The 15,207-nt window shown below is 38.8% G+C and overlaps 1 protein-coding gene across 1 annotated transcript; it reads right to left on the reverse strand.

Moving 5' to 3' along the window:
* Window positions 1-1,323: 1,323 nt before the first annotated feature.
* sfrp2 (secreted frizzled-related protein 2) lies at window positions 1,324-7,535 on the reverse strand. The gene is made up of 3 exons (XM_084715021.1): window positions 6,822-7,535; window positions 5,537-5,617; window positions 1,324-3,916 (listed from the first exon to the last, which is right to left on the reverse strand). The coding sequence occupies exons 1-3, from the start codon at window positions 7,321-7,323 to the stop codon at window positions 3,612-3,614; spliced, it is 888 nt and encodes a 295-aa protein (XP_084571147.1). The 5' UTR covers window positions 7,324-7,535; the 3' UTR covers window positions 1,324-3,611.
* Window positions 7,536-15,207: the final 7,672 nt, after the last annotated feature.

The raw sequence follows: 15,207 nt of genomic DNA on the forward strand, positions 1-15,207 counted from the left end.
GATCTAGCAGGTACTCAATCAAAAGGGGTTTCTGTTTCTCCACATCTTCAATCTAAATTACTCCCAACTCCTGCGCTGTTCTGTACAGTGGTCACCTCTCATTCATGTTTTCATATCTGTAATTGTATGGGGCTCTTTGGAATTAAATAAAAGCCCACAAAGCTTTATTTTACATGACATTAAATTAAAGCTACAAGGAACTTTAATATTGTGTTGATTTTGGAGACCCTTGTGGACTAAAGCAGTAGTGTTTCCAATGCTATAGTCACAAAATATAACATCAAAACTAAAATTATCTGTAAAAGGTTTTTCAGTTTACATGGCTACCACTGTAATTTTGTCAGGGGAAATGTAAACACAGGCTTGTTTTATCTGATATCAGGGAGAATCTGACTCAGTTGGCAGCCTTTGAGAATTACACATAGGAATAACTGATGGTCTAATTTGTTTGTAGGCTGTAAAGAGGCATCAGTATTAAAATGAGTTTAAACCTCTATTAAAATAAAACAAAATAGAGGTAGATTGAATTGGATGATCTAAAATAAAAAAGGTAAACTTTTCCAGAGTTTATGGACAAGACAATAAGTGGGACTTCTGCTATCTTTTTTCCCCATCAGTAAAATTACCTGTTGGAATATTTTAAAAGCCTCCAGCCTCATTTAAACTGCACCTACAGTTTGTAAGCAGTACAAGGATTTCCCAGAGTAATCACAGTACTAAAAAAAAACAAAACAAAGTTAAAATCCCGCCTGTTTCTCATAAATGCATCATCAAAATATACAGGAATGTCTACAAATATAACATGCCATTCAGGCCCAGACTTATTTTGCATTATAATCCTCAATTTGGTTTGATAATGGCGCAAATATTTAGTAGGAAAAAAGGCTGAATACAGATTGAAAACACCTTAAAAACTGAATAATTATAGCAAGTATTTGTATTTAAATATTTTTAAATATTACCAAAGACACCACCAAATGCCTCAAACGCAGACATTTGTTATCATGACCAGATTTTACCACTGAATTCCACTAGATGGCGGTGTTTAATAATACATACTGTAGGTTTATTTTCTGTCCAGCAACTGTGCCCATATTTTAAAAATTGAGTGCTGTTCTCATTTTAATATTTTATTTCACTACTATGTCATTGCTTTGGATGGGTGGGTGGGCAGTGGGTTGGTGGTTATTGTATTATTTTCTGGAGCACTTTGTATGAAAATTACTATCCATATTAAGTCTGATTGAATGATTGATGAGGATTATTTTTAAACTCCTGTTGGTTTCCTGCCACACATAGCAATGAAATGAGTCATTTCAAACATGTTGTTGGCGGCATTTAATCGCTGAAAACTTTATACAAGAATAAAAGACCGTATTTGATATTTACACAGTAATACTTTCAAAAAAAAAAAAAAAAAACTTTTTACATTGCACACATACACACACACACACACACACACTCACAACCACATGATTATTTTGCGCTTAACAAGTTACTGCTCATCAAATCAACACTACCAAACGTTAATACCTAAAAAACAACTTATGTTACTCAAAACAAAAAAGGATGAAGATGCAAACCAAAACTTAACATCAAAGTTTAAATGAAATATGACAGTCTGGAGTAGAAAAATATTCATCATACTGTGGTAGAAAAGTATGCAGCGGCTCAAGTACAAAAAGATTGCCAAGAATATTAAAATGTTGAACAGGAAGAGAATATAGCCAGCTATCTCTCATTTTTGCTTGAGAAAACGGGAGGAATACAAAAACACAAACACTATTTTGCCTTTGAACGTCACACTACACACACCGGATCACAGCTTCACTCAGTATGCACCACACTATATGATATTTTTGTAATTGTTTCTATAGAGCAAGACAGTTTTTTTTTTTATTAAAATACCTATTTTAGGACTTAAAATCCCCTCAAATATCTTTTTTATTTATCTTTGAGTACTTAAATCATGCAGTCATGTCAGTCAATGCCTCTGCCTCTTGTGGTGTAATTTGTTATTTATAGGACTTTTTAAAATAATCCTAAATAACTGCTGCTGATTTATCCTGGTTTGAGGAACTGCTCATGATAAAGTGTTTCATTTTTAGGTTTATGCAGAAGCAGAAACAGATGCCAGAGAATACCAGAGGAAGAGAAAAGGAAACTGTCTTAAACTCACCCCTGTTGCAGGATTTGACAGTAGGCCACATGTGTCAGTGATTTTTTGGAGTTAATAATTTTAAATCCTGGATTCAGAACTCTGCTGGTTCCACCACTCCAGCCATGTAATTAATGATCTACACCTGGGAAACCAGCTGAGTGCAATTAACTGCAATTAATGAGGTTGCAGCAAAGACACTGCACCTTTAAAACTGACCACTAGAGTGCGCTAACTGCAACATGAATGAGTGACTTTTTTCTGTATTTTCTTACTCCTGTGTCTGTGCCAGATATAAACGTCTGATCTGCACACTGAAAATGTGCTTTTAAAAATATTGTGGTCTTAATGATGAATGTAGATTGAGTATATTAGGGCATATCACCTTTTAGAACATGAAAGTCATTGAGAATTATAATTCTAGAGTCAAGTAGATGATTTAACCAGCCATAGATATACTACATATTGCCTATTCTTTAAAGGGATAGTTTGTTGTTTGAAATGGGGTTGTATGAGGTATCTAGAGATAATCAGTGTATTAACTACAGTAGATGGCGGTGGTGCACCCCAGTTTGAAGGCCGACAGAGAAAAATCAATGTCAGTTTAAGTGTACACCATACTCAGAACATTTTCATCACTTTACCTTGCTGTCCAACAGCCTTTTCCAACAGGAAACCTCCATTATATAAGCCAAATACTGCTCTCTTTAAAGTAACTGGATTCCATTGGCAAAAATCAGTAATTTAACCCCACTGAACAAGAGAGCTGGTGGCCTAAGAAACCATGATGGGTTAGTTTAGTTTGTGTGATTGTGGGACGTAATTTAAAGGGTTAGTTTGGATTCCCCGAAGTCACACAATAACACAAACAAACCAACAGATCAAGGCAGCGGTGGAGCAGCAACTCCCGTTTTCTGTGGGGTAAAATGACTGATTTCATCTATGGCGTTTGGTGGGTTTGGAGAGCGTAATATTTGGCGTTTTTTCCTGTTGAAAAAAGCTGTCTGTTGGCAAGGTAAAGCAGTGAAAATATTCTAAATATAGCGTACACTTAAACTGATTTGATTTTTTTGTTTTAGGTAGATGTTTTTTTTAGGTAGCTAAAAACCCTGTCCACAGCAGTACATTGCTCAGCTTCCTACAGCTGTTCTTCTACTTCAACTTCTCTGCTTTTCCAAACTGGACATGTGCCAATCGCCATCTACTGCAGCTAATATTGACCATGGATAAGCACCTCATACAAACCCACTTCAAATAATCCGAACTATTCCTTTAATATATTGGGCATTTTTAACTATAAACCAATGGGAAACAGTGGCCTTTGCTTGAATCTAGAGAGAAATCTATGAACCATAATCACAACTTGTGTGACATCTGAAGAGGGATACTTTGAAAAGAGCTAAACTAAACTTTTTCTTCATCCGTGACACATGCAGTTTTCCTTTTTCCCTCCCTAGCACTGCAGCTTGCGGATGCTGCGGGAAATCCTCTTAAACTCTCGCTGTCCCTTCTGCCAGCGCTTCAGCGAGGTGATGACCAGATGGCCGTCCATCTTCTGGCCCATGACCAGGTAGGCAGCGTTGATGTCGTTCATCTCCTCGCAGATGCACTGCAGGCCGTCCTTCAGCCACAGCACCGTCTTCCTCAGGTCACGCTCCGTCACGCCGTTCAGCTTGTAGATGGTCTTGCTCTTGGTCTCCGGCACTATCTTGGTGTCGCCGTTGATGTAGGAGATCTCCTTAACTTTGATCTTCAGAGCTTGATGCAAGCGGGAGAGAGAATAAGGAATGGAGACTGGTGCTGTTTTCACAAAAAGACTGCACAGAGATCATCCTTGTTGTCCTAATGAAAACCATCTGAGGAGCTTAAGAACTACGTGTTTAGACCTACATATGGTTTAGTTCTAAAATGCATGGCACAGGGGCATGGTTGGGTCAGATTACTTTGAAATGTAGTCAGTTACTGAATACAAATCACAGAAATATTTGAAACATAATTCCCTTGATTACAAGAAAAAAAAAGGATTACTTCAAAATCAAACACTGAAAATATGGACACATCAGTGTAAAAACACCAAAAATTGGGTTTCACAAATATTCCTTATTCTCTTTAAACCTTGCAAAACATTTTCAATACCAAGAAAAATCTTTCTTTTTTTTTTTTTCTCTGGCAAGGTCCACAACAAACTGGAGCACTTGTCAAGAAATCCTTTATGTCGGGTTTACATGTTAAAGGAGTCATAACCCTTCCTGTGGACCACCATAGGACCTGAGTTTGGAAAAAATGATGAATGGGACTCAGCGGTGAGGGACAAATTATTTTTTGATCCCGCCTGGATCATGCCACAAATCACACATATGATGTTTGTCAATTTAAAGGATAATTATGCAGTGGAGACAGTCACTGTTTGTCCTGAAAGTGTTTAAGTATCAGACTGTGAAGATACATAAATAGAAAGACCACACACCCAGCAGTCACCTGTGTGATGTCATGAGTTTCTCCCTCCAAAAAGCTAATGTTAGCCACTGAAGCTACGATGCCTGCGTGTTTAGGTACTGGGATTTAGTCACACACAACGGGTCAGTCTCGTTCTTTCTCTTCACGGCTGATGAAAGGACAAAGAGTCGTTGGATAAAGTTCAAATGGGGTCAAAAAATAATTTGTCTCTTGCCATTGATCACCGTTCATATGATTTCCTTTTTAAGTTAGGTCCATTAAGGGTACACCAGAAAAGGCGTGACTTTGGCACTCCATACAAGACTGGTTACCATGAAGAAAAGTTTCATAATTATAAAATCAACATAAAGACAAAAGACAAAAATGCAATCAAGTGGGCTAATCCTTGAAAAGTAAGTATAATTTAATTGATCCTTCCTTCACGTCAACTTTGTCCTTTCCTGTTTCCTATACTTAGATGTATATTTGCTAGGCTCATCTTTGTTGAAAAGAAAATCAAATTTCGCAGATGGTGAAAAGATGTTGCTGGTGGACCTGCAAAAGGACCTCCTCTATAATCACATCTAAAGTTGACTTGCTTAGCTAACTATTGATATAGATTAGCTCAATAATTAGTTAGCGTTTTGCTAACATGAGCCACCAGATGTAACTAGCTATCTAACAATTGATGTAGATTGGTTGGATATAAAATAGAATTTTGTTAACAATATCCATCAAATATAGCTACCTAGCTAATGATTGATGTAAATTTGTTGTATAGTAACAAGCATTTTGCTAACATTAGCCACCAGATGACTTTTAAGAGTGACATTTCTCCACATGTTGCCTGAAATCTCCTGGAACCTCCCTCCATGACCTCCTGGGGCCCCTGAGCTTCACCTTGGGAGCTACAACTCTAATAAAATAAGCGGGTGGACTTACCAAAGTCATTCTTACACAGGTTGTCAACAATTTCGTTGTCATTTTCATCTGTTTCCTTGCAAGCATCGCACACCCTGGGCACTAAAACAGACATTAGACATGGTAAATGTTGCATCATCTGCCATAATTCAACACACGTTGTTATGTACTGTGCAAAATACATCATCACGCATAACCAGATGTGATGACAGTCCATCCTGGTGTAATTACTGGACAGATGAGTGGATATATTGAGTAGAAAATCAAGCTGTTCACACAAAGGATTACGATTTAAGATTTTCATTATTACATTATCACAAGTCAATATTCACTGTTTTACTTTAAAAATATTGATTAATTGAAAATATTTGGTGATTAATTTAATAATTGACAACTAATCAGTTATTGGACTAATCGCTGTGGCTCTAGTTCTAACTAGATACTGATACTGATATTGTTTTTTTGGGACCGATGCCAATAGTGACATAAATTCCAGTATGGATATACTGGCCAGAATTCATTATTTGTATGCATAAAATCCAAAATTACATCAGTGCAATTAAACATTTAACTTTCACTGGTATTAGCCTATAAAATGAAAAAGATTTAAAAAGTAAAAACAATCTGCACTATATTCTGTAAAAAGAAGTTTCAGACACATTTATGCAGATATTGATACAGCTGTGCTTGGCCAACATCATCTGTATATCATTGATATATCTGTCTGGCTCTACTTCACACATGCATTTTATTATGCAGCAAAAGTTTGTACATGATCTAAAGCTGCAACGATAAGTCGATTAATCGATTAGTTACCAACTCTTAATTAATATCTAGCCATTTTTATAGTCACTATTCATTTGGGGTATTTTTTAAAGAAAAAAAGTGAAAATTCTCTGATTTCAGCTTTTCAAATATGAATAGTTTCTACTCTCTTTCACATTTGAGGACGTCATCTTGGGCTTTGGGAATCCGTGACCAACATTTTTCACTACTTTCTGACATTTTATGGACCAGGCAACTTATCAATGAATCATTATTTAGTCATTTACTAAGAAATTATATCCACAGTCTGTAATTTCTGTGTAATTTCTTTACTCCTCTATGACAGTAAACTGAATTGGCCTTTTTTCACCATTTACACACATTTTATATATCAAACAACTAATTGATTCAATAATTAAATAATTATCATAGTTGCATCATCGGTTGCAGCCCAGATTTATTATTTAAGTGCCACTAAGTGAGTCTGGCATTTACGCGCAAGACTTGGGGATGAAAAATGCCTCTAAAATACAGTTTTTACCCTCTTTGGTGACTGGTGCAAAGTTGTCGATGCCTGCAGGAGGGATGCACAGGTCATTGTCGAGTGGGAATCGCTCGCAGTCCAACATCTTCGGCCAGGGGAAGCCGAACGCGGACATGACGGGCGCGCAGCCGTGCTTGACGCTCTCGCACAGGGACCTGCACGGCTGAATGGGCTCGTCCAAGTCGTCCAGACAGACGGGAGCAAACAGCGAGCAGAGGAACTTTCTGGTGTCGGGGTGACACTGCTTCTGCACCAGCGGGATCCAGGACGAAGCTTGCTGCAGAACCTCGTTCATGGTTTCGTGTCCGAGCAGGTTGGGGAGACGCATCTCTGTGTACTCTATGTCGTGGCACAGGAGGAGGTTTGCAGGGATCGGCTTGCAGTTGTTCTTTTTGTAGAATAAATCATGCTGGCCAAAGTTGTACAGTCCGTGGATGGCTTCCATGCAGGGGATTGTTATCACCCACAACACCGTCACTGTGCAGATAAAGGCTCTCATTTTGTGTGCGTAAAACCTGCAAAAGATTTGTGCGTAATCAGGGGCTGCTGAGCATCAGTCAGGATGGATGGAGGCTCTGTCAGTGGCCAGCTCCTACTGTAACAAGAGGTTTTCTTCCAGGCATGTCTGGGAGGAGTCTGGATATTGTGCGTAAAAGACCGCTTCTCCATTCAGCACTTGGTTTCCTCACCTTGTGGACACATTTGTCTCAAAGAAAAGCCCAAATTCTCACTTGTTGCTCCTCAGGCATTTTTGATTTCTAATTATAGCTCATATTTTATCACCAACTTCCCTCTCTATTTCATCCTCCTGCCCTTCGTGGAAATAAAAACACAACGTGTTTGACAGGTTTTCCCTCATTACGCCCAAATCAACAGAAATATATCCTGCGTGGATCCCCTAACTTGCAGTTTTTTAGGCCCGAGCTGTAAATAGTTTGGAAGTGTTGTCAGTAGGGGCATTTAGCTCAGTTCAGTGGAGCGTTAATTTTCCATCATTAGGAGTTCAGTGGTGAAATCCTCTGGGCAGGCCCGCAGGTTCAGGCCACATGGTGAAATACTGTTCGCCCCGGTGTGAGAAGGCAGCAGACCTCCACTCAGTCTGAACACCCAGGGGTGAAACCAAATCTGCCCCCTCCTCCTCCTGCTCTGCAGCTCTGGCTCCTATCCGTTCACAGACCCCCTTGAGCTGCAGTCTGGTGTGCAGACAGCAGCGTGGTTCTTCTCAGGTTTGACCCAGGAAGAAGCTGAAATGAGTGAACACTTAAATCATGGATGTGATGTTTGTGGAATTTCTTGCTAAAAGGGTCAGTTCACCCAAATTACACAGGCATATTTTCCCACTCCCTCCCTTGATATTCAGATTTTTTTCCTTTAACTTACATAGATTTAAAGACATCATCATTGAGGCTTCTGCTCAGTGGTGTAAGATCACTTACTTCAGTAGAAGCACTAAGGCCACACTGTAAAAATACTCTGTTACAAGTAAAAATCCTGCATTGAAAATGTTACTTCAGCAAGAGTAAGTATAGTCAGGTTAATGCACTTAAAGTAATTCAAGTCTTGATTTTTTTTCTAAGCCAAGGACCCCTTACAAAATAGAAAATATTCCAGGGATCCCTCAAATGTACTCGAGTAAATGCACTTAGTTACATTCCACCACTGCATCTTCTGCTGTCACCCAAATTATATTGAATTAATGGGGCAGAAAACTCAGCATTAAAATGTTTTTTCCAGCAACAATGAAATGATGAGCATTAATCTTTTTCTGAAACTCATCTGGTGTGCAAAGTGCCGCGTGTTTATTCCTGTGTTGTCACAGTTCAGTCTCTCAGAACCTCTTACCTTCCCCACTCAGCGGCTCCTTATATCATTCAAAATGGTTCTGACTCACTTATTTTAAGTAGCTGGAAAAAAGAATTTGAATTGGAAACACAGTTTTAGCGTATTTGCTCTGAATTAGACCTGCCATTAAAGTTTATAGCTCTACATGTGCCAATTTTTTTTTTTTAGCAGAACTGAACAAAGAGGACACTTTGGAAAAAGGGCCCAGTTCACATGTTTTTCTTTCCGTATGAAAACAAGACAGAACCTATAAACGATTTGGTGAACCTGGCATGTATAAATAATGTTTTATGAATAAAGTGCCGCGCCCTGAAATTAGGTGTCACAGAAGAAGATACAGTAAGTGTTTCCCCACTCCTGAACAAAGGAGTCTGAATAAAATTAAATACTGACTCATCGATCCACATTATTTAACAGTGACATTCATAATATTTGGTCACCTCCAGAAACTGGTTACTATGCGGGAGAACAAAAGCAATAAGGTTTCGTGCTGTAACTGTCGCATCTGCTGAGTGACGGGAAGCTTCTTTATGAGAAAGTGGTTTCAGTTAAAACTGTCCACAGGCATGTCCCTAATTTAGGTGAACTAACTATTTAAAGGTGCAGTGTGTAAGATTTTGGTAAATTTTGAAATATAATTCATTCATTATCAGTATAGACTCCTGTCTATATCAACATTGAGGTATAATTGATCAAAAACATCATGATATTTGATTTTGTCCATATTGCCCAATGAATTTTTTTTTGAGCAGCCCTCTGTGTTGACACCCCTGCTGTTGCACCGAACTACCCTCATTCAAATGAATGAAAGGGTTGCCAAAGTTGGTCTGAATGCAGCCTAACAGCATCAGCGCAGGGAGTGAACTGGTTCTTCAGTCTGTGTCAAAGGTTTAACCTTTTTTTTTTTATAGGGCAACTCTCCCCCTCTTATCCTCATTCCTTCAAAGCGTGCTACTTCTATTCAGGTCTCTGTAGAAACACTTATACGGCCATTTAAGGGCTGGAGCCCCCTATTAACCTGCAACTGGACTCCCTTTAGCTGAGCAGTAGGTCAGCTGGCCAAACTGTACCTGCGGTGCAGCAGGTCACATGCTAACCTTTCTCGGGCGACTAAGTGTGATCAGCTGTAAACAGACTCATGATGCACTGCTGTGCTCTCTCTTCTGGGACATACACTGAAGCATCAGACTGGATGAAGTAGTCGGAGTGATACATCCTGGATGCTTCAGCTCATCTTTTAAAAATTTAAGAAAGAAATAAAGGCTATAAATGATGGAAAAGAGGATAAAAAGTGGGATAAAAGGACTGTAACTGGATTGGATCAAACCTTATGAAGCATAAGTCTTTAGTCCTTCAAACACAGATAACATTCAGTCTCTATTAACAATACGGTTTCACAGACAGTTAAGGTCAGAGGCTGAGGATAGAGGTAAGCTGATCTTAGGCCTGTGCTTAAAGTCACCCCCAGCGGGTTCTCATTACAACTCTGTGAAAATGAGACACAGCTTGTTGGACCTATGGTTGTCCATCTGTAACCCTTCATTCCTTCTCTCCCACTATCCTCAACCCTTTACTCTGCTCCTTATTTTTTTTTTTCCATCCAAGAATCCTACTGTCAGAAACAATCACAGAATGCATTATGCAGGTTCAAAGGAAAGAAAAACCCCAGTGGAGATGTTGAAGGAATTAATTTATCGAGAGGTCATGAAGACTCATCCCTCAGTGTGAGGAGCATCAAAGCATCAGGGCTGCTATAATGTAAACCAAACCAAACTCTACACAGACAGGCTACCAGCTCCAAAGAGATTCTTAGGATTTGGGAAAAATTACATCTGATCAGAACAGATTAAACGATGGTCTGGTCATTGTCTGTATTTGTCTTATTGTCAAGGTCCCATGAAAAGACCAGAACCAATAATGAAATGATGCGCCTAACAAGTATAGTCTGTCTAGTCAGCTTATTCCTCTGTGTCACACCACTTCCTAATTGGAAACAATGCAGGAGATTGTTTCAGTTTTTCCCAGTGAAGATGTCCTAACTTGCTCCATGTGTCAACGAACAGGCAAAGTGACGTGTTGCTTGTTTGAAAAAAGCTTTTTTTTTTTTAACTTGTTTCCCCTCCAACTTATTTTCATTTGTCAAAACTGATGGCGACGTACTGACATTTCTGTTTTCCCTCCAGTCCGCAGTCAACATGGACAACGAGAGAATAATCTGCGAGGCTGGGAAGCGGCACATCTTAAATGATTCACAGAAAGGACCACAACAGGGACCTCAAAAAGGAAAATCAGCGAGCTTCAACCAAAATGAAACAAGGTTGACTTTAAAAAAAAAATACAGTGGCATTAGTATTTATACACTCACTCATTTACGGAGGGAGAAAACACAAGCCTACTGCTGCAGTGTCACTCGTAGTATATCTGGACAACAATTTTTCATGTTCCATCCACTCACTCACCTGCTGTATGTTGTGAAGCGGTGTCGTACTGCAGACCTTCACCGTTGACCTATCTACTACAAAACACATCAATCAGCCACAGTGTTGCACTGGTTGAAATGTTCCTTCGCTGCCATGACACCAACCTTTTCATGTAAATATGACATGATACAACATCCAGTGCAAGATACCATCATTAAGACTGAAATACTTGCTTGTGCACCCAGTCTGTATTCATCTGCAGATGAAAATAGTCCCCAACAAATGCTGTATTTACTCCTCTTTGAGTAATGTTGCCTAAAAACTACAATGCCCTGCTGTTTTAGGAAATTATCAGGCCTCTTTCAAAAATTAAACTTGTCATTATACTAATACTCAGCTATACAGTACAACATGCATGACATACAATATATACAACAGTGCAACATAACAATACAAGGACAATAAGACAACGCAGGACAATGCAGCAGTCAAGGACCACAGAAAACAACTGTAGAATTGTATTGCATAGTGAGACAGTATGATAGTATGAATGAGCTTATAGTTTTAAGTGTACAAGATGAGAGCCAGTGAGGTGCAGTAAACCCAAAGTGTTTTTGGCCAGAGTATTTGGCCTGTGAAGGGCTCAAGCCTGAAATACATAACGGATGCAGTGACATTTTATTATTTTTTATGCAGAAGTCTCAGACTGTGCTTGAATACAAGTCTAAACCACAAAATATGTGTGGTTGTTGCCTTTTATGGCTGGACATGAGTTTGTTTGTACTCTTCTGTGGCTTGCAAAACAGTCTTAAAAACCATGAAAAAAGAAACCAAACCCTTGTCCTGAATTTATATAAATGACTTCACATATATTGTATCTGCATTTATTCATATATTATGGCTGCACCAGGACCTTCCTCAGTGTCATCTCTTGTTAATCTCAGCTTCCTCAGTTTGACATAACATAATAATATGAGCAATTTTTACATTTTTGTGACTGATTTTTTTTTTTAAGTTTATGTCTTCACAAGGAACAAATGGATTTGGGGCACAATATAATATAATGTGGGTTTTGGTTTTCTAATGGGATTTGTTGACAACAAGTAAAATACAGAAAAGAAAATCCAGCCTTATCCTTTAAAGGGAAAATCAATTTTACAGCTTTATAACTTCACTGGTCTGAAAGCTTGATTGAATCATGATTGTGCTGAATCAAAATACTCTGGACAATATAAAGGTGGTCTACATCTGGTCTGGTGTTAGCTTGTCTGATAAAAATAAATATCTGCAAGAAGCCCACAATAAAAAAAAAAAAGATCCACAAGGCTTCACCGTTAGGACCACTGGTCTTTATCTTCCACGGCCGCTTGACTGCCGACTGAGAATCAACCATACAGCTCTGAACATTGTCCTGAAGTGCACTAATGAGCTTGTTAACTTCAATCACTCCTTCTGCATTGACATTGAGGAAGGAATTTATCCCAACCAAGAGGAATTAATCTCATTAGAGCTCCAGAGTCATATAGATTGTGCCTGCTTGGCGTAATTGATGTTCCTATTGTACAGGTCTAATTGACTCAGTATGGGGCTTCAGAGCTGCATGGGACACGTAGACGACTCCACCAACCAGACTATGGGATAACCGGACGCATGTTAGAGATGTCTGCACTGGACACAGATGTGGACAGATATTCGGAGAAAGGCAACAACTTTATTTGCATTTTCTGTCATTGAAGTATTGAAATGTATAATAACTGTTGTATGAACAATGATTTGGAATGTGCTTACTTGCATTTTTGCAAAGAATTAGATGTGAAGATCGATCTTACGCAAAGGTGACAGCCAGTAGCTGTTAGCTTTGCATAAAGACGGGGTCAACATCTATCCTGGCTCAGCCTGACAACACCTCTACAGCTCACTAATTAATTAAAGATGCCACGAAACGGCTACCAGAGTGCTAATTGCTTTACAGTAGTCACTAGCTCTGAATGCAGAGTCATGCAGCTAAAGCGGTCCAGTGTTCATGTTAGCTGACTCTTCCTGGACCGAAAGCTCCCACTGATCATGGCTGGACCAGGACCAAAACAGCCTTCGAGATCAGCAGGGACCAGTTTGACAACAGGGACTATAGGCTACAGTACAAGGTGGTTTTCTAACCAGGTTTAGCTGGCCAGAAAACCACCCCGGGTCTGAGTCATGGTTTACAGCGCTAAGCTACTTTAGCAACAGGCAAAATTGTGTCATGAATTACAGATATGATATTTGTCAATTTAAACATTAATTTCACAAGTCAAGGCATTTGCAATATGTGGTAGGTTTGTTGTATTTTAGTTTTTTTTTTAGTTTTGTGTGAAACCGCTCAGTGAACTATGTTTCTCCTCTCGCACAATTTACACCATGAACACCAACATCGCCATCCCTAATCTGTAACGTTACCTTACCTGAAGTGTTTTACCCAGTGACTCCTGGTCCTTTTATCAGCTGTAAAGAGAAAGAAAGAGAGTAAGCCATGAAGCGGCTAGTGTTAGCTTTTTGAGGGAGAAAGTCATGATGTCATGTATGCAACTGCAGAATGTTTAGTGTTTCTATTTACATATCTTCTTATTCTTCAACATTTTTACAACAAACGGCATCACGCTGCCTCTCTAAAATGTGTTAAAGTTGAGATTAAATGAAATACTTTAAAAACTCTTTCAGATTCACAGCCATATTTTGTGCTAATTCAACAATATATGCCAAAACATATAAAGGATCAATTTCTTTGCTTTTTAAAAAAATAAAAATACAGCCATTTTGTGTTACTGTAAAACAAAATATGATGTGTGCTTACGTAGGTTTGATCCAACCACTCAAACTCCTCCCAACTTTATGTCTTCCCTGCCTCACTCTAAACTACATCATGAAAGGGAAGCAATAAACTCTTGAAATGCTGTTTCATCTGGACTTTAATTAGTGAATTTTGGAGGTGCTGGAAGGCAGATTTTGTTCTCTTTTCCTCTGTTTACAGCCTTTATGCTAAGCTAACCTGCTGCTGGCTGTAGCTTCATATTTACCTTACAGACATGGGAGTGACCTTTTCATCTAACTCTCAGTAAGAGAGCAAATAAATGTATTTCCCGTAACTGTTACTCGAATGGCTTGTGATGATCACCCTGCAGTCATGTAATTAGTATGAGAACAAGCTCAGTATTTGAAGGCTGGTGAAAAGAACAGCCAGATTTGTGTTACAGGATCCAAAAACTGTGTCATTGTACCATAAAACACAGCCAACACTGAGCCAGGCAGGTTTATGCTCGCAGGATGTCCATGGATCAGTGTGACAAGCAGATCCTTCTGCAGGGTCCTGCTCTTTGACCCCTGACCGATACCGAAGCTAAGAGACTCACACTGTGAAGGGCTCTATGGGGATATTTTACAACTTAGACCAAAGTACAAGCAGCTCGGGGAAGTGTTTTCTGAATGACCCGTACCTGATCTCCACCCCATACGGAGAAGGGCACGCCAAAGTCCTGCCCCTCGCCACCTTCACACATTCCTCACAAAAAACAGGGATGTAGCTGCTCTCTGCTTAATGAGAAGGTGAGCTTTTATTGAAACTTTTATGAAAGGAAAACAGAGGAAGGTTTAAACTATTTAAAACATGCATTAATCATCAGTGAGGGGAGTTTTCTGCTCTTCTAAGTTTGTTTCAGTTCAAGTTCTGTCCCTCAAGACCCACATTTATTCAGAACTGCTGTCAGAAAGCAAAATTACTTTTACTCTCCGACTCTCAAACTCAAAAAATTCAGAATTGGGTAGTTTTAGCAGGTTACTTGGTTTACTTTTGAAAATGTCTCTTTTTCTGCATTTATGAGGCGTAGAAATAAATCAACTGCTGGCACTGATTATGACATTGATAATATATTGTCTGAACTTGCCAATGTGGCACTATGTTCTCCAGTTTTTTGTTTCAACTTCAGCCAATTTCCTTTAATTTCATCTCTATTAACATTTTTCAGATATATTAGATTGTTGCTGACTTATCATATTCATTTCTACTGGATATATTAAGGATTTTGCATTAAATGATTTTTATTTATTTTTTAATGAAAATCACATATTGCATGTTTTTGTTTTTAATC

The sequence above is a fragment of the Lutjanus erythropterus genome, chromosome 3, assembly GCF_056507025.1.
Source record: "Lutjanus erythropterus isolate fLutEry1 chromosome 3, fLutEry1.hap2, whole genome shotgun sequence".
In the NCBI taxonomy this organism is placed as follows: domain Eukaryota; kingdom Metazoa; phylum Chordata; class Actinopteri; order Lutjaniformes; family Lutjanidae; genus Lutjanus; species Lutjanus erythropterus.

Excerpts from the sequence above, each read along its gene's own strand:
- sfrp2 (XM_084715021.1), bottom strand. The coding sequence starts at position 7,323 with ATGAGAGCCTTTATCTGCACAGTGACGGTGTTGTGGGTGATAACAATC. Across the intron at positions 5,618-6,821 it reads TGCACCAGTCACCAAAGAGG|TGCCCAGGGTGTGCGATGCT; the intron begins GTAAAAACTGTA and ends TGTCTGTTTTAG. Across the intron at positions 3,917-5,536 it reads CCTGTGTAAGAATGACTTTG|CTCTGAAGATCAAAGTTAAG; the intron begins GTAAGTCCACCC and ends GCTTGCATCAAG.